This window comes from Zalophus californianus, chromosome 15, assembly GCF_009762305.2.
Source record: "Zalophus californianus isolate mZalCal1 chromosome 15, mZalCal1.pri.v2, whole genome shotgun sequence".
NCBI classification, from domain to species: Eukaryota; Metazoa; Chordata; class Mammalia; order Carnivora; family Otariidae; genus Zalophus; species Zalophus californianus.
This window is the reverse complement of record NC_045609.1, coordinates 16,412,929-16,440,258: the sequence shown is the minus strand read 5'-3', so window position 1 is coordinate 16,440,258 and position 27,330 is coordinate 16,412,929. Positions and strand designations below refer to the sequence as shown.

Sequence of the window (27,330 nt, the reverse complement as noted above, 5' to 3'; positions counted from 1 at the left end):
ATTTCTTTGTGTCTTCTTCAATTTCTTTCCTGAGTATTTTATAGTTTTCTGAGTACAGATCCTTTGCCTCTTTGGTTAAATTTATTCCTAGGTATCTTATGGTTTTGGGTGCAATTGTAAATGGGATCGACTCCTTGATTTGTCTCTCTTCTGTCTTGTTGTTGGTGTCTAGGAATGCCACTGATTTCTGTGCATTGATTTTATATCCTGCCACGTGACTGAATTCCTGTATGAGTTCTAGTAGTTTTGGGGTGGAGACTTTTGGGTTTTCCACATACAGTATCATATCATCTGCAAAGAGTGAGAGTTTGACTTCCTCTTTGCCGATTTGGATGCCTTTGATTTCTTTTTGTTGTCTAATTGCTGTGGCTAGGACTTCTAATACTATGTTGAATAGCTGTGGTGATAGTGGACATCCCTGCCGCGTTCCTGACCTTAGGGGAATAGCTCTCAGCTTTTCCCCATTGAGAATGATACTCGCTGTAGGTTTTTCATAGATGGCTTTTATGATATTGAGGTATGTACCCTCTATCCCTATACTCTGAAGAGTTTTGATCCAGAAAGGATGCTGTACTTTGTCAAGTGCTTTTTCTGCATCTATTGAGAGGATCATAGGATTCTTGTTCTTTCTTTTGTTAATGTATTGTTTCACGTTGATTGATTTGCGGATGTTGAACCAGCCTTTCAGCCCAGGGATAAATCCCACTTGGTCGTGGTGAATAATCCTTTTAATGTACTGTTGGATCCTATTGGCTAGTATTTTGGTGAGAATTTTTGCATCCATGTTCATCAAGGATATTGGTCTGTAATTCTCCTTTTTGATGGGGTCTTTTTTGGTTTTGGGATCAAGGTAATGATGGCCTCATAAAATAAGTTTGGAAGTTTTCCTTCCATTTCTATTTTTTGGAACAGTTTCAGGAGAATAGGAATTAATTCTTCTTTAAATGTTTGATAGAATTCCCCTGGGAAGCCATCTGGCCCTGGGCTTTTGTTTCTTGGGAGATTTTTGATGACTGCTTCAATTTCCTTAGTGGTTATAGGTCTGTTCAGGTTTTCTATTTCTTCCTGGTTCAATTTTGGTAGTTGATACATCTCTAGGAATGCACCCATTTCTTCCAGGTTATCTAATTTGCTGGCATAGAGTTGCTCATAATATGTTCTTATATTTGTTTGTATTTCTTTGGTGTTGGTTGTGATCTCTCCTCTTTCATTCATGATTTTGTTGATTTGGGTCATTTCTCTGTTCTTTTTGATAAGTCTGGCCAGGGGTTTATCAATCTTGTTAACTCTTTCAAAGAACCAGCTCCTGGTTTCGTTGATCTGTTCTACTGTTCTTTTGGTTTCTAGTTCATTGATTTCTGCTCTGATCTTTATTATTTCTCTTCTCCTGCTGGGTTTAGGCTTTATTTGCTGTTCTTTCTCCAGCTCCTTTAGGTGTAGGGTTAGGTTGTGTATTTGAGACCTTTCTTGTGTCTTGAGAAAGGCTTGTATTGCTATATACGTTCCTCTCAGGACTGCCTTTGCTGCATCCCAAAGATTTTGAACAGTTGTGTTTTCATTTTCATTGGTTTCCATGAATTTTTTTAATTCTTCTTTAATTTCCTGGTTGACCCATTCATTCTTTAGGTACGATGCTCTTTAGCCTCCATGTATTTGAGTTCTTTCCGACTTTCCTCTTGTGATTGAGTTCTAGTTGCAAAGCATTGTGGTCTGAAACTATGCAGGGAATAATCCCAATCTTTTAGTACCAGTGGAGACCTGATTTGTGACCTAGGATGTGATCAATTCTGGAGAATGTTCCATGGGCACTAGAGAAGAATGTGTATTCCATTGCTTTGGGATGGAATGTTTTGAATATGTCTGTGAAGTCCATTTGGTCCAGTGTGTCATTTAAAGTCTTTATTTCCTTATTGATCTTTTGCTTAGATGATCTGTCCATTTCAGTGAGGGGGGTGTTAAAGTCCCCCACGATTATTGTATTGTTGTCAATGTGTTTCTTTGCTTTTGTTATTAATTGCCTTATATAATTGGCTCCTCCCACGTTAGGGGCATAGATATTTACAATTGTTAGATCTTCTTGTTGGATAGACCCTTTAAGTAGGATATAGTGGCCTTCTTCATCTCTTATTACAGCCTTTGTTTTAAAATCTAATTTGTCTGATATAAGGATTGCCACCCCAGCTTTCTTTTGGTGTCCATTAGCATGGTAAATGGTTTTCCACCCCCTCACTGTCAATCTGGGGGTGTCTTTGGGTCTAAAATGAGTTTCTTGCAGACAGCATATCGATGGGTCTTGGTTTTTAATCCAATCTGATAGCCTGTGTCTTTTGATTGGGGCATTGAGCCCATTTACATTCAGGGTAACTATTGAAAGGTATGAATTTAGTGCATTGTATTGCCTGTAAGGTGACTGTTACTGTATATTGTCTCTGTTCCTTTCTGATCTGTGCTGCTTTTAGGCTCTCTCTTTGCTTAGAGGACCTCTTTCAATATTTCCTGTAGGGCTGGTTTTGTGTTTGTAAATTCCTTTAGTTTTTGTTTGTCCTGGAAGCTTTTTATCTCTCCTTCTATTTTCAATGAGCGTCTAGCTGGATATAGTATTCTTGGCTGCATATTTTTCTCGTTTAGTGCTCTGAAGATCTAATGCCAGTCCTTTCTGGCCTGCCAGGTCTCTGTGGATAGGTCTGTTGCCAATCTAATGTTTCTACCATTGTAGGTTACATATCTCTTCTCCCGAGCTGCTTTCAGGATTTTTCTTTGTCTCTGAGACTCGTAAGTTTTACTATTAGATGTTGGGGTGTTGACCTATTTTTATTGATTTTGAGAGGGGTTCTCTGTGCCTCCTGGATTTTGATGCCTGTTTCCTTCCCCACATTAGGGAAGTTCTCTGCTATAATTTGCTCCAATATACCTTCTGCCCCTCTCTCTCTTTCCTCTTCTTCTGGGATCCCAATTATTCTAATGTTGTTTTGTCTTATCGTATCGCTTATCTCTCGAATTCTGCCCTGGTGATCCTGTAGTTGTTTCTCTCTCTTTTTCTCAGCCTCTTTATTTTCCATCATTTGGTCTTCTATATCGCTGATTCTTTCTTCTGCTTCATTTATCCTAGCAGTTCGTGCCCCCATTTTTGATTGCACCTCACTAATAGCCTTTTTGATTTCGACTTGGTTAGATTTTAGTTCTTTTATTTCTCCAGAAAGGTTTCTCTAATAACTTCCACGCTTTTTTCAAGCCCAGCTAGTATCTTTAAAGTCATGATTCTGAACTCTAGGTCTGACATCGTACTAATGTCAGTATTGCGTAGGTCCCTGGCAGACGGTACTACCTCTTGTTCTTTTTGCTGAGGTGATTTTTTTCGTCTTGTCATTTTGTCCAGAGGAGAACAGATGAATTAGAGAATAGAATGCTAACAGGTTAACAACGTCTCCAGCAAATATACTCTATAGAAATCAGAAAAGACCTGAAACCAGGGGACAAGAAAGGGAAAGAAAGAAGAGAAAAAAAAAAAAAGGAAAAAGAAAAAGATAAAAACAAAAACAGTAGAAAACAAAAAAAAAACCCAGAATATGATCAAATATTAGCAGGTTAGTGCATAGATCAGTGCCACACTCTAGCTTTTGGGCATATTTTGGTCTGTTAGAAGAACGTGCCTGCTAAAATTTTAAAGGAAGAAAGACTTATATATGTACAAAGTAAGGGTTGATACAATGAAGGGATGGTAGATGACTGTGAAGATGAAAATTATAAAAGATTTTATAAAAGAATTGATAAGATAAGAAGTTGTTTTTAAAAAGAAAGAAGATTTAAAAAGAAAAAGAAAAAAGAAAAGAAAAAAAAAGGGAGAGAATGTGATCAGGCAGGAGACTAGAACAAAGCCATGCACTAGTGATTTAGGGTATATTTTGATCTGTTAGAAGAAATTGTATCTGAAAATTTTAAAGAGAGAACAACTTATATATATATATATGCCAAAAATAAGGGTAACTACTATGGAGGGATAAAAATATGACTCTAAAAATTAAAAATAAAAAATGTTTTTTTAAAAAAGGGATTGATAAGATGTTTGAAAAAGGGAAAAAGAAAATTAAAAAAAAAAACAGTTAAAAAAATTAACTTTGAAAAACTAATGAATTATGGTAAAAAAGCCATGAATTCTTTGTGCAGTATTCCCCTAGCGCTGGAGTTCTCCTGTTCTCCTTGATCGGTAAACTTGGTCTTGGCTTGCTGGCTGTTCATGCTGATCTTCTGGGGGAGGGGCCTGTTGCCGTGGTTCCCAAATGTCTTTGCCGGGGGCGGAATTGCCCCACCCTTGCGAATCCGGGCTAAGGAAGCTGCTCGGGTTTGCTCTCAGGAGCTTTGGTTCCCTGCAAGCTCCCGGGACAGCTTTGGAGGACCAGGGTGACAATGGTGGCCTCCCAATCTCCACCCGGAGGAGCTGAGAACTCAGGGCCCCGCTCCTCAGTGCGCCCCCAGAGAAAAGCAGTCACTCCCGTGTCCCCGGTCTCTGGCCGCACTCCGTGCTCACCCGGCCTGTGACCGAGCGTTTCTATCTCTGGCACCCGACCCCGTGTGGAGTCTCCAAACCCAGCAGATCCCTGTGGTGCTCTCTCGCGCCGCTCCTCCCCAGGCAGGAAGGGGAGTCTCCCCGGCTCTGCCGCTTGTTGGGTCCCTGCTGGAGGAGCAGTGGCCCGACTGGGCCGCGGATCACAGTTTATGGCCACCCCGAGCTGAGAGCCCGCGCCTCGGCTCCGTCTCTGCAGCCGGCTTCCCCGCTCCGATACCTGGGAGCTCTGCTGCCCTCAGGCACCCCCGGTCTTTCTGTGACCCCGAGGGTCCTGAGACCACACTGTCCTGCGAGGGTTCCACCCCCTGCTTAGCCGCTGGAGCGACATCCCTCAGCGGAGCCGACTTCTAAAAGTTCTGATTTTGTGCTCCGCGGCTCTAGCACTTGCCAGAAGTGGCCGGAGGCCCCCTCCCCCGCCGTCTATCCTCCCGAATATCACCTCGGATTCACTTCTCCTCACGTCCTACCTTCCAGTAAGTGGTCGCTTCTCTGTTCAGAGAGTTGTTGCTACTCTCTTCTTCAATCTCCTGTTGAGTTCTAGGTGTTCAGAATGGTTTGATCCCTATCCAGCTGAATTCCTGAGACCAGACGAAATCTAGGTCTCCTACTCCTCCGCCATCTTGCTCCGTCCCCCCCCCCCCCGAACTTTTATAGTATCTTGATAGAACCACGGCTTATAGGTCAGGAGCCCCAATTTGTGGTCCCATCTTTTCTCCTAACCAGCCCTATATGACCTGGCATAGGTTCCTAATTTCTTCACACTTCACTTTCTTCATCAGAAAATGAGAGGGTTGAATTAGATCACTATTTTACAAACCTCAGTGATTTATGTATAATTGTGGCTTTTCTTTGCCAAATCTACCTGTCCTATTATTAACGCAATTAGAAAATAATGATTGAAAATCAACTTTGTAAATTTTTTCTAATGCATATGAACAGAATTATATAGTTAGTAATAATCTTTAGAAAGTTGTCTTTCAATGTGCCAACTGCCCATCTAGCCTGTCATCAACAGGATCATCTGGACTCATGGGTTCCCCCGAAACCAGGGGCTGTGGCTGCAGTTCTCATAGAGACCACCAGGGGGCCACGGTGCGGGGCTAAAGCTCCCACAGTCGGGAGCCAGGACAGAGCTGGGACAAAAAAAAAAAAAAAGTTTCTCACAGGCCAGGGGCTCTTCTCTGAGTCAAGGAGGAAATAGGATACGTTCCAATGAACGGTCCTTTTCCTGTAGAAATGAAATAGTTGTATTTACATGGGAAATTTTCAGTACTAATGAATAACACAAATATGTGCCTTTTGGGGATCCCTATTTCTTTGAGAATCTAATGAGAACTATAGATTCCTTCCATCACCAGCCATGTATGTACAACCATGTAAAGGACTGCATTTGGTTTCAAGAGACTCACGGGTCTTCTGAGGCTCATCCATTCTCTCTTTGGGGTGGGGGGGTCTTTGGCTTTTTTTGGGGGGGTGGGTCTTTGGATCTCAGGTCAAGAAAATTTGGTTTAGAGTCAGATTTAAGGAAATGCAAACATCCAAGTACAATGAGGTCCAGTACTTCCTTTTTAATTTTTACTGTCACTTTGTTCTTAATAATCGGTGCCATTCAACTTTTTAAAAACCACTATGTAATTCTCTGAGTCTCATCGCTTCTTGACTTCTTGGCTAAGATCGAGTATAGTTCTCAGAGTCTTGTGTAAAATACCACCGTGAATCACACTGAGTTTGTTCAGGTCCTTCCTGCAGCCCAGAGAGTTTCAGCTGCTTCCTTCATGGACTAACCGGGCTTTTCTAACGGCAGGCACCAGCCCTCACATGGTGTTCTTGCTACCTGCCCCGGTTGTGGGTCCCCAGGGGCCGCTCAGGGTAGATAAGATACTGGTTCTGGATCAGTAAGATAACTGGCTCATGGGGTGTCTCTCATTAGTGGAGGTGTGTTTACACCATGGTTTTACTATTCTCCAGTCTCTGTTGCACTCTGTTGAGTACATCCTCCCAATTTTTTTTATGATGTCCTGGGCAGGTAAGACAAATGTCTGGGTCATTTTCAGTTATTGATGATCATCTGGCCCGGTCCAGTTTGAAACTTCAATTATATATCCGTTTCCAATCTCTCCCTGTCCAGTGTCTGTAACAGTCTTCTTGTTGATCATCGCTGCCTCCCTGGCTAATAGGCTGGGACAGCCCGTGCATATGGGCGTTGGCATGCTCATTGTCTGTGGAACTCATGTGTGGGTTCTCCAGATGACACCACAGGCCCTCCCCGCTGCCCAAATCCTGATGATACATGCAACCATCCCTTTTCAGACCTTACTCAGCCTCTTTCTGTAGGCCCCCTTGCACCATGGGCACACTTTTTGGGAAGATAACTTTTGCGATGTCTACTTGATTTATGGGAAGTTCACATATCTTTGCCACACTGAATGGTGGGTGCTCAGGCTGCCCCATTACAGACCCTCCCTGCCTTGCCATGGCTCTCCAGTTTCTTTACCCCTGCTGAAGGGCTAGCGATCCATCAGAAAGTCTGTTGTGTAAGCATGTGTAGCAACAGACACTTGATGCCCCGTGTCCCAATCCCTTGGCCTCCCTCCGATTTCCATGCCACTTGTGGACCGTTCTGTCCACCTCAGGCACCCAACCGGTATATATGCCATGGGGCTTTCTCCGAAGCTGGTGAGAACAGGAAGTGGGTGATGCACCTGAAGGCGACCGTCAAGCACTGGGGTGGGAGTTGTTGGATAAATGTGCCAGCCTACCCAGCCTCTAGGGGACAGTTCCGAGGTACGTTCCACATGTTTTTTCCAGATAGTTCCTGGTAGGATTAAGCCCCAGTTGTCTCTGTGGCGATCAGCTCAATAATGTGCCCTTTATTGACTTTTCCTGCTTCTCACTCCCTCCCTCAGAAAATAGCCCAAACTCAGATCCTTGTCTCAGACTTTGTAGTAAGAGGACCCAAATTTAGAAAGATGCCCATGTTGGAGAATCAGATGTCAGTCTTCCTGCTTGTAGGGCACTCCCAATCTTTATGAGTGGGTCTACTGGACTTTTCTTGTTTTTGTTTGCTTTGAGTGGGAGTGTTTACTTCCTCTTTGCCCCCTTGTGGGGCTGGGGGAAGGGGAAGGAGAAGCATCTCTCATGAAAACTCCATTGTCCTACATGGCCATCGGGTGTGTGTGTTGAGTGGTGGTTGACTGTGGCAGCATCGCTCACGCAGCCCCCAGGGTAGGGCACCCGACCCCACTGTTAAGAGTTTAGAAAGGAGAGCTTCAGCTTTAGCTTCTTATTCTGGAACAATTGGAAAACTACAATATCCTGCTACAGCAATGATCAGAAGGGAGCAGAGGGGCATCTATTCCTGCTGCATCTTTCCTTCAGTCAAAAGAGTTATTTTTTTCTTTCTCCTAAGAAAGAGGTTTGGCCGACTATCACATAGGACTGACAATTTTCTCATTAATATCTTGCATTTCTCTGACTGTATATCCTATGTATTTTCCCCCTGGACCTTCACCAGTATGTACTTTAAAATTGGTCATACTTACAACTTAAATTGTGTGTGTGTATGGGAGGCCATGTGCAAAATGTCCTTTATCAAAGACTCTTGGCCAACGGATAACTGAAAACACAAGTAGACAAAATACAACATTTAAAAACAAAGATAGACAATGGTTTTCCAGTGGGGCTTATCAAGGCAGAGCTCTGGTTGGCCTGTCCAAATATTTCCTGCTCACTTGCTGCCTTTCAGGTGGGAACAGAGGAGATCAATGTTTGTAGTTGGTGCTGCTTCTGGACCGAGTCATTTTTCCTCTGACCAGCCCTTCCTCTGTTCCCTTTGAACCATGTGATCCTTTATTGTCATTTAATTGTCATGTCAGGCCCTTCCCCCTATGGAATTCAGGGGCAACCAGCTCTAAGTTCACAGCCTGGAATGGAGATGCACTGCATAAGATGAGAAAGTAACTGTTACAGACACATTTTACCAGAGGTAGAACACAAGATGCCTACGTTATGGTAGGGTGTTTAACAGTGGTCATTATTACCAAAACACAGCAGGGTATGTTTCTGAACCTGAATCCGGGCTCCAGGTCAGGAGCCAGATGTTACTAGCATGGCACGTGCCACACTCCCAGGAGACCCACTGCTGACCCCTTGTCATCACCTCAAGATGGGAACAGAGGAGACAAGTAGGTGGGGTGAGCCACAGTAGACTCCTCAGAAGTTGTTTTAGAACTAGTGGATTATAGGTGAGGTCTTCCAAAGAAAGGTCTCCCATGCCATCCTCTTTGCTCAAATTCAACTGAAGTCTGTCCTGAAGCTGGTTGTGTTGGGCATCACTGTTTATAACTGACATTACAACCCAAGTAAATATATACATGTATATACATACCTATATGAATGTTTATGGGGCGCCTGGATGGCTCAGTCATTAAGCATCTGCCTTCGGCTCAGGTCATGATCCTAGGGTCCTGGGATCGGGCTCCACATTGGGCTCCCTGCTCGGCGGGAAGCCTGCTTCTCCCTCTCCCACTCCTCCTGCTTGTGTTCCCTCTCTCAAATAAATAAATAAAATCTTTAAAAAAATATATAAATCTTTATGACTGACATCAAAACTCAAGGAGATATTCACATGCCTCTCTAGCGGGGCAGTCATTTCTCTGCGTGGGATAAGACTGTTTAAAACCATGCTGCTTAGTTTCCTAGGATTATGACCTCTAGTCCATTCTCCTTACTCTTCAGACCCAAATCATAGATACAGACAAAGCCAGAACTGTAAAGTTATTTGAATTATGCCCAGCATTTTTACAGTATTTGTACTGTCACAGTGACCTTGATCATTTATGACACTTGGTTGGATGAGGGAGCTATTTCTAGACTTAAACCACACTTCAGTGATTCTGTGATGGGCCCAAACCACTTCTTTCTCACCATCTTCCCAAAGGGAGGGGGTTGTGGAGACACGTGAGTCCTATGACATAAACTGGTTGGAATGGTCGTCCATGGGAAGCAGCAACGAGCAAAGATATTCAGAAGGGGCTGTCCTTGGCTCTTGTTGCCAGAGATAGTCACTGGAACTGAAGTTTTCTCAACAGTAATAATGAGCGCATTGGCCTTGATAAATACTGGGTTTTTTTTCCTTCACTAAAATTCTTTGATTCCAGAAGGGGCACAAAATGGCACTTTTTCTGGCACCATGAAGACTGGCATTCCTGTCTGGGAAAGGGAGCTTCTGTGTTGTACACACAACTGTAGGAAGCACAAGTACTGCTGTGAGCCATTCTGGCCCGGGAGGGCCCGGCTGCTGCATTGTCTGGCCTCTCCTCTGCCCTGTTGCATTCTCACTCCACGTGCTTCTGAAGGCCACCTCAGAGCAGAAGGAGGAGGCCCTGGGGACCTGGGTGCCACTAGGGAGGAGGTTCATCTCAGGCACACGCTCATTAGCCACCTGCCTCTGGAAACGGTGATTCCCAGATGGCGTTTCATTCTTTTCTCAGTATTACTGAACTACGCGCTCACAGAAGTCACACATGGGGTCACTGGGATGAGAAGTGTTCTCGCTGCTTTGAGCAGAGGATCTTATTTTACAAACGGGGTTTTCCCCTCTTTCCATGGTTGGGGGAAAAGACAAGAGTAGAAAGGCCAGGGTATTTCCAGCACTGGGCAGCCCCAAATGGGGGCCTGTGTGAAACCGGGAGGCGGAAGGCAGGGTGTTCGAGACCCCAAGTCCCTGTTGGCACCCGGGGCTGTTCTAACATTCCAACCCTCGTGTTTTTAATTCTGGCCCTTGAGGGATTTGCTCGTTTTACATACTGATTAGTTTATTGCAGCAATGCTAATTTGTACTGACATTAGGGATTACACACTGAGAATTATTAAATATAAAGGGAACAACATGGCAGAAGGAAGAGGGAGCATGACTCAGAGGACTGAACGTCTGAACGACGGAAACCTGTCCCCTGCTTCATTACTGAGCCTCAGTGCGTCCTGGGGCCGCCACTCAGCCATCTGTGGACAGCTTCCTACACCCGGAGTCAAAGTGTGCGAGACAGAGAGAGGAGTTTTGGTTAATCACAGGGGCTTTTCTTATGGATTAAGTAATGAATGTGATTAACAATATTATGGAGAATTCCCAGTTCCCCACCTGTAGCTCCTCTGTAGCTAATTTTCAATTCTATGTTGATTTCCTTCAATAACTCCCAACCCGACCCAGATGGTATCTATTTAGGAAATTCAGGAAACTCTTAATATTTGCATAAGCAGAGCAAATTGGGAAATAAATTAGTGCAAAGAAATGATCCAGTGCAACAGAAAGCTGAATGCAAATGACTTCTGGATTTTCTAGGCCACGGACTCATTAAAGCACTCAACAAATATTTGCTAAGCCCCTACTCAGTGCGGAGCTCAGTCTCTCCTTTTCTCTAGGCTCTCAGTCTGGAGGGAGTGGTTGTGTGACAGGCCGAGACTCCGGAGCCCAGAGGGGGAAGCATGTCCCATTCCCACGGACAGCAATAGCTGGTGATGGTTTTGTTCCAGAGACTTCCTCTTCTGATACGTGTGAAGATCCTCAGAGACATTTCCTCTTTAATCTTCATTACCGTGGATGGGACAGCGTGTCCACTGGACATGCCCACAGAGCTCATGTTCCCGATGCAAACACGGAGACACGAGGGACGGCAAGTAGCGAGCCCCCTGAGGTCAGAGGGGCTCCGCCTCCTCCCTCATACTTAGTGCGAGGGTGGGGCCTGCACACAGTAGGTGCGCAGTGCTCATTTGTCGAAAAAGTTGATGATGACCCCCATAATCAGCCGTACGGGGAAGGCATCAGCATCCTCATCACCATCCTCATTTTTAAAAACGAGGAAGGTTAGGTTCAGAGAGCTTTGATAAATCCAAGGACATGTGGCTAGAAAAAGGCAGGACTAAGGCTCAAACCATGGTCACCTCCCTCCCCGAGCTGAGCCCTCCCTGTCATTCTCCACCCACCCTGCTCAATCGCAAGCAAGGGGCCTTAATCTGTGGCTGTGGGTGGCACGGGACTAGACGCCAGGAGAGAACAGAAGTTTATAATCTGGCTGACAGCCTGAATGGCAGAGGGTGTCCAGGAAAGGGCAGGGAAGTGGGGATCAGCAGGATGCATCCCTGACCCCTCAACTCTGCTGCTGGTTCTCTTGGTGACTGGGAGCGAGTCACTGAATCTCCCTGCCACTGCTTCCTCAGTGACAAAACTCATAATAATACGTTCCTCTTAGGTTTGCAATGAGAAGTGAGCGTGCTAAAAATGATCGTGTCTGGTGTACAGAAAATTCTCCATTCATACTAGTTTATTATCATCAGCTTAAGCATTTTTATTACAACTACTACTGGGATTTGCCTTTACGCACCTGAATCAGGGAGTAACAGGTGGACCTAGTACAGTACAAGTGGACTTAGTACAGTACAACTTAGTAACTTAAAATAAATTTCTAAATTGCATGGTCTGTTACAATAAGTAAGTGGTTTTCGAGATTATTCAGAGAATTTGAATCTGTGTCAGACCCAGGAATACGAGCAAGCTTCCCTTTTCTGTAGCGGCTATTTTCCAACTTAGAGGAGCTGAGGTGACATATTTTCTACCATTGTTTCTAAAAATAGTAGGGCTGCTTCGTTGCAGCGCTTGGTTGGCTTGCTCATTTGTAAATGCCATGTTAAGATTTAGGAAGTGGGAGACTCACTCCCACCTTGGAACTCCTATAATAATTGGTTTGAGCGTTTGTCCATTGCCTTGTATTATCCTTGTTGCGTGCTTGTCTCCCCTGTTCTGTGCAGGAACCGAATCTTGTATACTGCTGGGTCCCTAGCACCAGGCAGGATGCATGACGCATAGTAGTCAGGCTTAATAGTGTTTTCTTTTTCTAAATGAATCAATGAAATGGGATAGGAGTGAAAGGAGATGAACAGAGCACAAACACATGTCAGGATTAGTTACTTGTTTTCTTCCTTCCTTCCTTCCTTTCTTCCTCTCTCTCTCTCTCTCTTTCTTTTCTTTCTGAATATAGCCGACACACAATGTTACATTAGTTTCAGGTGTACAACTTAGTGATTTGACAAGTTGGTACATTATGCTGTGCTCACCACAGTGTAGCTCCCATCTGTCCTGTTACATGGGTATCATTGACTGTGTTCTTTATGCTCTGCTTTTTATTCCATGACTTACTTATTCCATAACTGGAGGCCCATTCCTCCCTCTCTCCTTCACCCATTTTGCCCAACACTCCATCCCTTCCCCTCTGGCAACCATCAGTTTATTCTCTGTATTTATAGGTCTGATTCTGTTTTTTGTTTAGTTATTCACTGAGTATTTACCCAGAGAAAACAAGAACACTAACTCAAAAAGATATATGCATCCCTATGTTTATTGTGGCATTATTTACAATAGCAAGCAACCTAAGTGTCCATAAATAGACAAATACAAATGGATAAGAAAAATGTGGCACACGCATGCACACACACTCACACACACACGCTGGAATATTAGGCAGCCATAAAAAAGAATGACATTGTGCTATTTGGGACAGCAGATGGACATGGAGGGTATTATGCTAAATGAAATAAGACTGAGAAAGACAGATACCCTATAATTCCACTTATACATGGAATCTAAAAAAAATGAGTTGCCCATTTTCTTTTCTGAGAAACGTGGAGGTAGTGAGACCCTATGTGAATATATGAATAAGAACACACAGCTTCATGCTCCTGCCTGATGAGCCCCGAAGTCCTTACACGTGGCAGCCCAGTTCCAGTTGTCTGCAAGGAGATTCCTTGGCGGTGGGGGGCGGGGAGGGGACAAGTCAGAAGCTTTGCCCTTGATCATTAACGTAGGAAATGTGATTTGTTTCAAACACAGACATGTCTGTTTTGTCCAAGGGCTACAACAGTTTGGCCATGTGAAACTATTTAAGTCAATAGTATGGCTACTTAGTGTATATGGTAAAAGCATTTCCATTATAGTATTAGAAATAACATATGCTCGCTATAGAAAACTTAGAAAATCAAAGATTGGCCAAAAGAAGTAATAATAAAAATAATAATAAAGAAGTAATTCTACCACCCAGAGGTAAGAGCTGATAACATTTTGATGGCTATTTTCCTATTTTCTGTATACATTTTTTTTTACAATAGTTGTTTCATATTATACCTATTACCATAATAGCTGATTGAAAAAACGGCAATAGAGATCATTTTCCAGTGGTTACATCTTTGGTGACCTAAGCCTTCCTCTGTGTGGCTGTGCCATGGTTTACTGCTCTGGTCCTCATTTTGGGCCATAGCTGTGTGTTTTCAGTTTGGGGCTACTAAGAGAAATGTGGTATTTTTGTAGCTAACCTTTGTGCGTATCTGTGATTATTGATACATGATGAATTCTTAGAAGTGGGAATATAAGATCCAACATTATATTATATTTTATGCTGCGTTCTTATTCCCTTTTCTTACCAAGCAGTGATGGTTCCTGAAAACCTTTGCCAGTTAGGTGAAAAATGCTATTTTGTGTTGTTTGAATTTGCATTGAAAAGTATTTTTGATGGGAAACATTTTCCTTAGCTCTTCGTAAGTCCTTTGGTTAAATTTATTTTTTTAAAAAAGACTTATTTATTTATTTGAGAGGGAGAAATAGTGCAAGCAGGGGGAGGGAGAAGCAGACACCCCGCCGAGCAAGGGGCCTGATGCGGGGCTTGATCTCTGGACCCTGGGATCATAATCTGAGCCGAAACCAAGAGTTGGCCTCCAGCCACTTAACCGACTGAGCCACCCAGGCACCCTTGTTTGAATTTCTGATAGATGTTCTCATCCATATCTTCTTTGTTTGATAGAACTCTTGAAATTAGCGATATTTTTCCTTTTTATGACACATGGGTGGCAATATTTTCCCTAACTTGTTGTTTGCCTTTTAATTTCAGTTGGTGTTTTCCTAGATGTAGCTCCCTTGAATGGTTGACGTGGGTTTTTGCTTAGGGTATTTATTTTTTTTTCTGTCCAACTGCACTGAGTTAGAAATGGAACACTTTAAGGACGAATTTGTCATCCTTTAAGGGTAAATGTCTGCAAGACCCCTGCAAAGCCTCAAGCCTCTGCTGCATTTCCCCAGCATTGCTTTGACCAAATGTGCCAACTCCTGCAAGAACGAGACAGAGCCAGATTTTAAGTGGTTTTTGACAGTCGTTTAGCAAACGTCTTCTGAGAAGCTCTGACCCAAGCATCTGTGAATCAGTCATACCTCTTTTTGATACCTCTTTTTAATCTCCACAGCCAAGATCAGCCCCTGGCATTTGGCTCTGTCTGGATGACCAAGGCAGTGCTGTCCAATAAAATACAATGCAAACCACAGACATGATTTCCAGTAGCCACACTAAATAGAAGGAAGAAGAAACAGGTGAAATTAATTTTACAAATATAGTTAATGCAACCCAGTACATCGAAAATATTATCATTCCAACACGTAATGAATATAAAAAATATTGAGATATTTTGCACTCTTTATTTTCATACGAAGTCTTTAAAATCTGGTGTGTATTTTACACTTTCAGCGCATATATAGCACATGTGGCTAGGGGCCGTGGGACTGGACTGTGGAGGCCTAAAAATAGCAGGTTTGGCTCTGGGTAAAAGCAAAAGCCTCAACAGATCATAATTAAAACAGAAACTTACATTAGAGACCTCATCCCTACGACCCGCCTAAGGATGAGAACGGCTGGTGGCCACTTTGTGAAATTTATTTCTTTTAACATTTTTTTTTTAAAAGATTTTTTTTTTTATTTGTGTGTGTGTGTGTGAGAGAGAGAGAGAGAGAGAGCGAGCAAGCAGGAGCGGTGGGAGGGGTAGAGGGAGAAGCAGACTCCCCTCTCAGCAGGGAGCCCCATGTGGGGCTCGATCCCGGGACTCCAGAGGCCACCCCGGTGCCCCTCTCTTAACATTTTTGTAGCTCTGAGGATTTCACTTTCTTCACATCTGTACCATTATGGGTGTTTTACTTTAAGGGCCGGCGGTGATGACCCCCACGCCCCACCCAGAATGGAGCCGAAGCTATTGGAACCCACTGCTCAGGACACCCTGCATGTGTCCATCACCAGACGAGACTGGCTTCTTCAAGAGAAGCAACAGTTGCAGGTAAGCCGGTGAAGAATCTTCAGGAACTAGGCCAGCATTTTTCTTATCCATGGAAGCCGAATGCGGCAGGGCGGGCCTTTGCTCGGTTTGAGTGTAGCAATTAGAGCTTTGGCAATCCACCCGTGAAGTACAAAAGGGGAGATGGGTGGAGTGGGCCGGAGGGCTTGTAGGAATCTCATTACACGCAGGGGTTGAAAGCTCAGCAGTGTTTGTGCCTGTTTTCGATATTCCTCATTACCTTTTGAATATGCTTTCCTTGTCTGCCAGGCCAATTTGTCACCTCTTATCATTTTGACCTTTACGAGGTTCTTTTGAAAGGCAGGAAGTAATCTGTGCTGCGAAAACCCTTTATGGAAAATTGCATTGAGTTGAAGTGTAAGGAGCAGTTGTTAGGAGCAGGGTTGTAAGTATGGCCTGGGCAAGGCTAGCATGTCTGGGAAAAACTGGTAGACATCGCACAAAGGGAGCTCCAGGTTGGGCCAGAGCAGTAGGTGGAAGTTGGCGGGGAACTGTCTAGAGGCTAGAAGTCTAGGTGCAGCACCGAGTTTAAGGCAGGAGGCCATTATCAGGTGCTCTGGAAGTTGAGGGCTCCCCATCCCCCCTTAGAGGCAGTGAACCTTGAAGCTGGGTCCACACCGGCTGGAGCCTGGAGGCCTTGAGGCAGGAATGGGGAGCAGCAAGGAAGCATCGACTGAAGGCAACGTGATTTCCGGAAAGAGCATAGGTCTTTAACATCCGAGTGCAAATTTTAGTTTAGGTTCTAAACAATGGAATGCATTAAGACTGGTTTATGGGGCTTGGACGAGTTACTGGACTGCCCTCCCATCCCAACTCCCCTCTGTGCAGAGTATTCTTATTATCTGAGTTTGCTCACCCAAGTCCCCACAGTAGCAAGGTGGCAAATGGAGGCAAAAATCATCACAATTTGAAAATGTTCTCCAGTAAACTGAACACTTACATACTCAGTGAGTATCATCATAAAAGCTTGTCATGTGACGTATGGGGTTCGGGAGTGAATGGTCAAGAAAGAATTCTTGAGACATCTTTGGGGCAAAATGGTGGTTTTACTAAAGCACGGGGACAGAACCCGTGGTCAGAAAGAACTGCACTGGGTTTGAGGAGTGACTGATTATATAGTCTTAAAGTTGGGAGGGGTTAGGGGTTGTGTAAGTCTCTAAGGAATTTGGAAGCAAGGTTTCCAGGACCTTGAGGGGTTATTTAGTACTGTCTAGTTAACTCTTAGTCATGAGACCCTTCAGATGTATATCAGTGGGCCATATGTTTGGAAGATGATTGCTAACACGTATCTTGGGAGGGGGGAGGTTGGGTAGAGAGATAAAGGAAGTTTCCAAAGGGATTTTTATGTGTTAAAGACTTGCAGGATCCTGGAAGTCAGGCTAACGTCAAACTAGGGTTGCCTTTTGCCTCTAGCAAAGTATTCACATTGAGGCAGTTGAGTTCCTGGAGGAAGGTCACCCTGCCTTTCTCAAGTACTTGTCAGTGGGCTGCAAAGGAAATTTGATTATTTTTTCCACATTTCTTTTGCTTTTGTTCTCCTCATCAGTTTAGGTAGTTAACAATGGGAAATCTGATTTTTGGTTTTGAACAATATTTACCAGTTAAAGGTCTGCATAATTCCCATAATTCCTGATGATGTCAGAGTGTACAGAAAATAATTTTAGCCTGGGATACTTAGTGTGTGAGGGGAATGTTCTTGGCAGAACTCTGGGGGAAGGTGGATATTCATTTATTCAGCAGGTATTTGAGTGCCTCCTATGTGCCAGATACTGTTTGAAATGCTTAGGATTTCTGCGAAGTTGATGTTCTAGTAGGGGTGGGCGTGGGGGGCTAGATAAGAAATGTCAAACATAATTAATACCTGAATTATCTCCTTACCATGTTGTGGGGTGGTAGGAGCTGTAAGGCATAGGCTAAGATCAACTCATTGTGCAGTGAGATTGAAGCAGAGGTAACAGCCACTTCAGGTGAAGGCCTGAAGGCCTGAAGTGGGGATGTGCCTCACGTATTCAAAGGGCATCCAGCAGGCCAGGGTAGGGGAGAACAGTAGAGGAGAAGGGGTCTTGGAGGGCCTTGCACACCTTAGTAGACACTCGGGCTTGTCTCTGACTGGGAGTGTGGAGCCATTGGAAGGTTTTAAGTAATGAAGTGACATAATCTGACCACGTTTTAAAGAATCACTTTGACTTCTGTGTTAAGAATAGGGTGTAGGGCCATTGTGGAAAAGCACGGTGGGTCTTTATAACATTAAAAATAGAATTACCACGCAATCAAGCAATTCCACTTCTGGGTATAGGCCCAAAGGAATTGAAATCAGGGCCTCAGAGAGATGTTACAAGCAGTATTATTCACAATAGCCAAAAGGTGGAAGCGACCCAAGTGTCCACCTCTAGATGAATGGATAAACCAAATGTGGTCCATCCACACAACGGAGTATTATACAAACTTAAGAAGGAAGGAAATTCTGACACCTGGTGCAACTTGGATGAACCTCAAGGACATCGTGCTGAGTGAAATAAGCCAGTCACAGAGGGGCAAATACGACGATTCCATTTGCATGAAGTTCCTAGAGATTCCTAGAGACCAAAAGTGGAATGGCAGTTGCCAGGGGTTGGGGGAAGGAGGGGTAATGAGGAGCTGGAGTTTAATGGGGACAGAGTTTCGGTTTATAAGATGAAGAGGTCTTGGACGGATGGTGGTGATGGTTGCACAGCAGTGTGGATGTGCTCAATGCCATGGAACTGGCATTAAAAATGGTTAAGATGGTGAATTTTATGTTATGTGTGTATTTATCACAGTTAAAGAAAGCAAAGAAGAGGGTATGGGCAGATGTGGAGGTGGGAGGTTCGTTGAGAAACATGCCAATGATACTGTAGTGTGTTGGACCAGTGGGAGACATACTATCTTCTCGGAGTGTCTCGGGGGTGGATCTTCAGCACCTCCTCAGTTTCTACCCCCCACCCCCCTACTGGAAATGGGGTCAGGAGGCAGAAGTTGTAAGTGATCTGTACCTTGGGTTTGAGAGACCACAGATAAGAGATGGGGAGACACCCAGGTTTAGAGCTCTGCTCTTATCAGCAGAAACCAGGGCCAGGGATGCGGGAGTGTGGTTGGTGAGGGAAAGAGTCTCATTTTAAATTCAGAATGCTACAGGCACTGAGGTGAGTATCTGCTCCAACACCGTCCACACAGTGGGTGTTCAATAACCTGCTGCTTGTTTTGTTCTTTGACCTCAAGATTGGATGATACTCTATAGATTCTTTGGGTTTTGGTTTGCTGTATTAGTAGAAATGGAATTTCTTGAATATTTTTATGAACTTTAGACTGCACGGCACTATCTGCAGCATCCCATGGCACTTTCAATCTTGTAGACTTAGGAAACTGATTTTTCGTCTTCCTCTACACACTACATTTTCATGTTTGGGGACAGACTAACCGACGATTGTTCACTTTTCTCTTCCGGCCTGTGACCTGTGTTACCTGCTTAGCTCATACCTCAAGCACATGATGTTTGCTGCTCTATATTCTAGCTCTTCTGCTTGAAATGAAGTAAGTCATTCATATATTTGCTTGGCTCTTCCAAGTCAAATTCCTGGCTCACCCCCCATAGTTACTTAATACTTGGGAGGGAATGTTTTTCCTTATGCCAACTAATCAGAAGTATAAGGCTGGCGTGGTTTTTCCACTTCAGCAAACCTCCAAAAATCTGCCTGCCTCAGAAGGAACTTCACGGCCCTCATGCATATGGCTGACTCCCATTTAAAGGGCTCATTATCAGCAGAGCAGTTTGCTATGAGTAGGGTTAATTTATAAAACCTGGTTTCTCCATTCTCTACAGAAAGAAATCGAAGCTCTCCAAGCAAGAATGTCTGTGCTGGAAGCAAAAGATCAGCAGCTGAGAAGGGAAATAGAAGAGCAAGAGCAACTCCTCCCATGGCAGGGCTGCGACCTGACCGCCCTGGTCGGGGGGCTGTCCCTGGGCGAGCTGCAGGAAGTCAGCAAGGCCTTGCATAACACGCTGGCCTTAGCCAACCAGATTCCGCTCTGTGCAGAACCACCTGAAACCATAAGGAGGTATTGATTTCCTAACTGATTTGGGATCGCTCACCTCTGACTGGTTTATGGGACTGATGTTACCTGCTGTCCACAAATATTTTGCAAGCAGGGCTCTAGATTTTCAGTGGAAGTGCTATCGTTATTTTGAGCGGGAAAATTCTTCCTTGTGTGGGGCAGTCCTGAGTATTGGGAGATATTTTATATCCCACCAGCCTACCCAATGCCAGGACTCCTCTCCATTCTACTGTGAACCTCCCCCCCATTTCCAGATACTCCCAGGGCACCTTCTGTCCCTCTACAATCTGTTGCAGCTCCGTTGGTTAGAGATTCTGATGCCAACCCTTGCTGAGGACGATCATCTGGAGAGAGGTGAACTATAACTCTTGCTGGTGGGGGGGGGTGAGCCATTAAGGGGGGGGTACTCAGTCAGTGACAGTGTTTCCATCAGGAAGAAAGAATGATTATTAATAATAGCTAGCATTTATTGAGTGCTTACTCTTTGCCAGGCACTGTGCTAAGCTTTATGAGTTGCTTCTCTTATTATATTTATTTCATAGATGAGGAAAAGAAAGTTCGTAATTTGCCCAGAGTCCCAGTAAGAGGCAAAATTGATACTTAAACGCCTGTTTGTTACTTCTCAGCCTAGTTTCTTATCTACTTACTATGGAGTGAGACTCTTCCCTGTGCTCTGTATTATGGAATATCCACAAGGTGCACTTCTGTGTCTTGCTCTGCGGGAGATCATGGTCTTACTTTGGTGAAAGACAGAAGTCACATGTACGGAAGCTGAGTAGTGCCCGGATGAACACACAGATAGGCAGTAAGGACTGCAGGAGGGATTCCTGTTCTGCTCAGTTAGGTTATTATGCTGAAGACAATAATCCATAAAACTTACGACCTGTAGTGGTTGCGAATGTGGGCTCTGCCATCCAGTTTTCTGGGGGTGAAGCCTCACTCAGCCACGTAACAGCTGGGAACCACTTATTATTTGGGGGAGGGGATGTGATAATGGGGCTGTTATGTGGATTAACGGTTAATACATATAAAGCTCTCATAACTGTGCGTGGATGGTAGGTAGTAAGCACTTCACTCTACTTACTGCTTGTCATTTTTATCATGGGATTCCAGTCTTCTGAAGGCCTTCAAATTGTGCTGATGTGTCTCAGACTATTTAGTGAATAATGTCCTCTCTTAGCCACATAGCACACCGTATCCAGCCAAGGAAAGCGAGCCACGGGTGCTGTGCTAGGGAGGTGCTTAGAACTTCCTTCTGTCCCCCTCCCAGCCCCAATATTTCCCTTCAGAAATCTAACCCCATGGCTCATGCCCATGGGAGAAGGACAAGAGATCTGGATTGTTGCCAAATTTCAGCCAGAGGAAACTGGCCATTGAATATGACTTGTGCTCTCCTGCGGCACCTTATTCCATGTCTCTCTCCCACTCCTGCTTCCTGTGTTCTTCTGTGGAAGTAATTCTAGAGCTGTGTACACACGCACACACACATATACACATATGGAGGTAAAGGTGCATATGATATGTGTCGTATACTTTGTCATATGTCATTATACGTATGCACATATAACATGCATTGTATTTTTCTGTATGCATTATGTGTAATATATAAGATGAAACATACATGTGGATTTATTATTATATTTACAAATACATATATTTACATCTGAGGCTTAAAATGATCCCTTTTTCGTCCTACCATCCAGATGTGTCCTACTTATTTTTCCTTCTGCTTTTCACCACACACAGGTTTGTTACACATCTCTCATCTCTCACACAAGGTGATGGCTTTTTGCGGGGGGAAAAAGCTAGGGCATGCTTAACTTAGAATCCACGGCAGTGTTTAACAAAGCCTCTGGGTTTTGAGTTGAATTCCTGGGCAGTATCCCTGCAGGTGTGCCTTGTATTCTATAGAGATGCCAGGTTGTGGAGTGAGCACTTTCTCACACACCAGCTCGGGGCCGCAGGCAGGCTGGTCTCCTCGTTTGCATTTTACAGATGAGGAAACAAAAACTCAGGAGGTTTTCCTGGTGAAGCAGCTACTAAGAGGACTTCTCATATATATCCGTAGCTGCCTTTGGTCTGAACTAATAAAAGATCGTTTCTTTCCAGAGATCCCAGGAAGTTGTTTCTCTTAGTCTAAAACAAGGATCTCCACGGTGTGGTAGGCCGATAGAGCAGGGCCCGTGAACTTGGATCCTATCATTTCCAGTCTGTTATTCTGCCTAAATCCTCAGCCTGGGATGTTTATCATGAGCAGAGCACTGCCAGCACTGAGCGGAATTTTGTGTTGCTGGGAGAGTGACCACCCTGGGACCTCTCCTAATCTGGGTGACCCCGCAACAGGTGACCCCTGGCATCTGATTTATTTACTTAGTGAGGCAGGCGGGCACCTCCCTGCCTTAGGGCAGTTTGGGGCATGTAGGTGCAGGTTTCGACAGATCAGCTTCCTTTCTTACACGCTAGGGAGGTGAGGCTTCATGCTGTTCCTGACCATAAATATTAACTGGAAAAATCATTGTTATTTTGTGGGCTTTCCATTTAAGAAGGAAGACACACCTTTTCCAAGCTGACGGGCTGCAGCATGGACTCCCAGAAATAGAGTGCTTGAAAGAAGTCAAATGTGGAGTCCTATGGCTCAGTAGATCAGAGATCGCTTGGTCTAGTGATTTTTTTTTTTATTTTTAAAGATTTTATTTATTTATTTGAAAGAGGGAGAATGAGAGAGAGAGAGCACGAGAGGGAAGAGGGTCAGAGGGAGAAGCAGACTCCCCGCTGAGCAGGGAGCCCGATGTGGGACTCGATCCTGGGACTCCAGGATCATGACCTGAGCCGAAGGCAGTCGCTTAACCAACTGAGCCACCCAGGCGCCCTGGTCTAGTGTTTTTAACTAATTGTACACGATCTTGTTAACTTAGTTGTTTCATATGGGATACTGGTTTTCTTTTAGAAGATGTTGACTTGGGGGCATATCTTGTAGGTGCCCCAGCCAGAAGACTGGATCTTAGAGGCACTCAGTAGCTTTGTTGACAAACGTCTTTGTTGTTTATGAGAATAGTTTCTTCTTAGGCCAGATAGAGAGATCCTGACAAACTGTGAAATAGGCAAATCTTGAAGTCTTTTGAAGAGAGGTTGTAGAGACTGGTATTGTTACAAATATGTGGAGAAACAGACCACTCAACATCACAATTATTATTATCATCACCCATAAAGATTCTTCATAGAGGCCAGCTATAAACTCAGGGTGTTGTCTGGGGAGAAGCTGTTTCTGACTTACCCAACTTGGTAATGTGCAAGTTCAAAAGGAAGGATATGCCTCTTTCCCTGGATAAACTACACAGCTTAAAAAGGAACTTCCTGATAGCACTTGGCATTTCTGAGCAAATCACTGGTGGAGACTCTCTGTGCTTACATGGTGCCATCATTTCTGACTATAGCTCATTGGGAATCTATCTGGTGGGTGTTAGAGAGGGCCTGGAGGTAGAAGGTTGTACGCTAGGGATGAGAGAGCCCATGGCTTTTTATTTGGACATTATAATAGAAACCAAAGCAGCAGTTTGAGTTTTCTGATATCTGTGTTTTGGATCAATTATCTTAGCAGGATGGAATGAAGAGCTGCCTGCTCAGAGATCTCATAGCTGCCTCTTGATAGAGCCAACAGAAATAGTTTTCTTCTAGTGACCAAGAGACCATTTTTAAGCCCCTGGGGAATCAGGAACTCCACATTGTGGAAGCTGATATATCAGGGATGTAGAAAGGACAGGGGCCACTGGAAAGATATGTTCATTTGAATTTCCTTTATCTCTGGGATTCCAACCCTTCAGACTTATAGCGAACTCCTTGTTTCCTCTTGCAAATTTTCCTTTAATGGGAGAGGTCTGGATGGATAGTTTTTTTCCAGTGAGCTTGATTCTCCCTCCACATTAACCCATCCTTCTCATTCCATCCCATACTGACTCCACTCTGTTAATCAGTAATGGGATTGGGTGTGAGGGGTGGGGCAAAGGATGCGACACAGAGAGGAAGGATGTGACAGGTTCTGGGGTTTTCCTTGGGCCACATCCCTGCATGTGGGGTGTGAGTTTCCATCTACTTACTTGGCATAAGTTGAGGAGGGTGGTGACTTGCAGCTCATCTCTGTCCGGTGCCGTTAGCTCAGCTCCCCCGGCCTCTGTTGGTCTGTGTGTGTGCCTTGCACACCAGGGAAGAGCTGGGCTGTGACCCCGTCCAGCAGCATGTGGCCAGCTATGAGGAGCGATAGGAATAATCCCAGTCCTAACAACAGAGATGAGGGCTGTGGACGGGTACTTCCTAACACTCTTTAGATGCCCGTGACTGGCTTTATTAGCCTGTGGTTGGGCTCTTCATTCCTCAGCTCCTGGACTCTTTCATGCTTCATGTGAAATGTGCTCTAGCAGCTCGTGGATGAATTGTTTCTTGTTGTGCATTTGGAAGAAACATGTCACATCGCTTTGGCACAAGCCATTGGCACAAACCTTGAAGCTGACCCAAGCCCTGCGTACAGGGAGGCTGGCTGGACCGTGGTAGGTGCATGAGGGACCTCGGTCAGGGTGACTGATCAGCATGGGGGTAGCAGGTGGCCCCCCCGGCCAGGGCTGCTCCCTCCTCCCTGCTCGTACCGCCCGGGGCTCCCCAGTGAGGGCGATGGACTGTTCAGGAGCCCAGGCATGCCCGTGAGAGGAGTCTTCAGTCCACAGGGAGAAGCCCAGGCCGATATCAGGGCTCCTTTCAAGACAGAGTTGAAATAATGAAATTCAGCAGTTCACAATTGAGCAAAATCAAGAGTCCCACTTTCCCCCCAGATCCATATCTTATGAGAGTGAGGAGGCACAGTGAACACAGCAGGGCCCGGATCAGGAAACAGGCCTCCATGTCCGGGAGGAGCATGCGGGATCCTCAGCGGGTATGTGGAGAGGCAGTTGTGTGTCCCTGTGTGCGGGCTGACTGCATGAGGTGGCCCAAAGTGGGGTGACGCAGGCACTTTAGGACACCCCTCTGGTCTCCCAGCCTCTCTCCATTTGTGTGATTGTGTTCTTTCGTCTCTCCTTCTGGTCTTTGTTTTTCTTCCTTCTCTGCCTTTGTCTTTGACCTGGTAGGTCTGTCAGGAGCAGTGGCTTTATGGGACTAATCCAGCAGAAATCACCTGGTAGAGCGGCTCTCTGCTTGCTGGAACCACTGTTCAGGATTTTCTGCATATGCCTTGCCTTTCCCAGGAATCGCAGAGGCAGACAGTATTTGCCCAGAAAGTCAATGTGTTGAGATGGTGGCATGTGAGCAAAGCAAGACTGATGTGTCCTTATAGCGGTGTTAGGCGGTGTTCACTGTTGGGCATGTCCTTGGTGTTTGGGACTGCTCTGCAGGTGCGCCTCCCAAATCTCACATTCATCATGGCTTGCTTCCCTACTGAGATTTGTATTCATAACCACAGATTAATTTTAACATTGCTATTATTTACAAAATGCTAATTTTTGATCACCATAACCCTATAAGGTATCCTGGACAGTGTATTGGTTTTATGCCCATTTTGCAGACGAGGCTGCTGAGGGCCCCAAGTCATACAGCAGCAGTATTCTGACATCTTCGGCCGATCTTTGATATGGGGGTCGGGAGGAGAGATATGGTTAATGCTGACAGCCCAGGAGAGACCAGGGCTTTGAACCCAGTGCCCAGGCAGGCAATGGAGAGAAGTCCAGCTAGTCAGGGCACGGGTCTGTGGGTCCAAGCAAAAGAGAATGGGTGTCATTCCAGGCCAGCAACGGGTGTCTCTGTGCCTCACAGATCACCTGGGGTCACCGGAGAGGGATCAGAGCAAACAGGTCTCTACACACAGGCAGCGGGTGCTTCGGGTCGGAGAGGTCTGCTGGCAGTTCCGTAGAAAGGATGTAGGAGGAAGGGGAGATGGCAAGGAAGCCAGGCCTGGTGCTACGGGAACTGGAAGTCTGGTTTATAAAATGAAGGTTTGAACCAGATGATGTTGAAGGTTCCTTCTGGATCTAGAACACTTTGCACTTTCAGATTTTGTGAAATCAGTTTTAAAAGACACTGCTTTAAAACACAGTCATTCTGTTCCTGAGAGCCCTCAGATGAGTTCCCCGGCCAAGTTCCCTGGGCAGACTATGACCAGCCACGGGGCGTGGTGCTCAAGTTCTGTCTTGCCTCAGCAAGGCAGTGCTAATGACTCGCGCGTCACTAGACGCCGGCCAGAACTGAAGCCTGCACGGTGGCTACTGTTCAGTTTGGAATGCAGCTCACTGCTGTACCCTCCTGTTTCCTTTGGAAGATCATCGTTATAGGCAACGATAAAAGTATCCCAACCACAGCTTGGAGGAGAAGGAAGGGATTTGAAACCACCACCCCTCTGGGTGGGTACAGTTGCCACTCACCCCAAGAAGACAGGCTTCTGTGTTGAGTGTATTTGAGAAGTTCAGGGGAGGAATCTCCTCTTCCTTCCAGATTTAAAAACAAAAATGTCATTTTGTACTACATTGAATTTACTGTGATTTTCTACAAGTTCTCTGTCCTTTATTTCCTTCAAGGAGTTTCCAACCTGGGTCTGTGATTATTTAGGTAGGTTCTTCTTGGGAGGCTTGTAATTTGTACACTGATCCATTCCTTTTTTATAATTTAGGGATCAGATGAACTGTTTTCAACTAGAGCCCCAGGGATTCTTCAAGATGGGAGATAATCATCTTAAACTGATTGCAGCCAGTTCTCCTAATATTGCGATTGCAAGTGATCTCTCAGCATATGTGGAAGCATGTGGCCTATTTTCAACGTTTTTCCTCTGGTCAATTTCAATTTTTTATTTTCCATAATTATCACCTTGAGAACTGTTCTGTACCTAACTTCTTCATCATTTGGGTGTCTTCTACAATTTTCTATTCCTTTTCACCAAATTCTCTTACTCCTGACAGATCCCAAGAATGTTCCCTGTTTGTACGTTGTATGTTACTGTTCCCTGCTCTAACTCTTCGATGTTGATTTGACACCGCTAGACTGTTCTTCAAACCTTGAGCCAGAGGTTGAGAGCTCTTCCAGTGAAAGGCAATTCAGTTCCGCTCAGACATAACCTTTTCAAGTGACTGCAGGAAATATCCCCAGGTTGGAAATGCCAGCTCATTGCTCGGTGGGAATTTAGTTAGTTAAGAGCATTTCTGTCCCAAGCTGGTAAGAGGTGCTTATTAACCCGTCCTGTGCTGATTCCTAGGCTGCTGGGATGACCTGGACCAGAACCTTTAGGTTTCTACATAGATGCTTGCAGGGGGGGGCCCTGTGCCTTATACATTGGGGACATTTTTCTTAAGACGTTCATCTTGGCTGCCATATCATTACTACTTTGTGCATCCTTTTGGGCAAATTTCTTCAGCTTCCTCTTTGAGTTGTATTGATGTTAGTGTTTGATTTTTTATTCAGTTACTTGTGTAGGCAACGAGATGTTTTCCTGCTGTTCATTCATTTTGTTCAGCTTTGGTCTATTTTTGCAGTCTTTATCCAGTAAAATGTGTAAATCTTTAGTTTAC

The 27,330-nt window shown here is 44.7% G+C and overlaps 1 protein-coding gene across 1 annotated transcript in view; it reads left to right on the top strand.

Moving 5' to 3' along the window:
• Positions 1 to 27,330, top strand: part of DISC1 (DISC1 scaffold protein) — a 393,796-nt gene that overhangs the window by 108,500 nt on the left and 257,966 nt on the right. The window contains exons 5-6 of the mRNA XM_027596855.2: positions 15,574 to 15,703; positions 19,560 to 19,795. Coding sequence (XP_027452656.2) covers positions 15,574 to 15,703; positions 19,560 to 19,795 — 366 coding nt within the window. The remainder of the gene's footprint in view (positions 1 to 15,573; positions 15,704 to 19,559; positions 19,796 to 27,330) is intronic.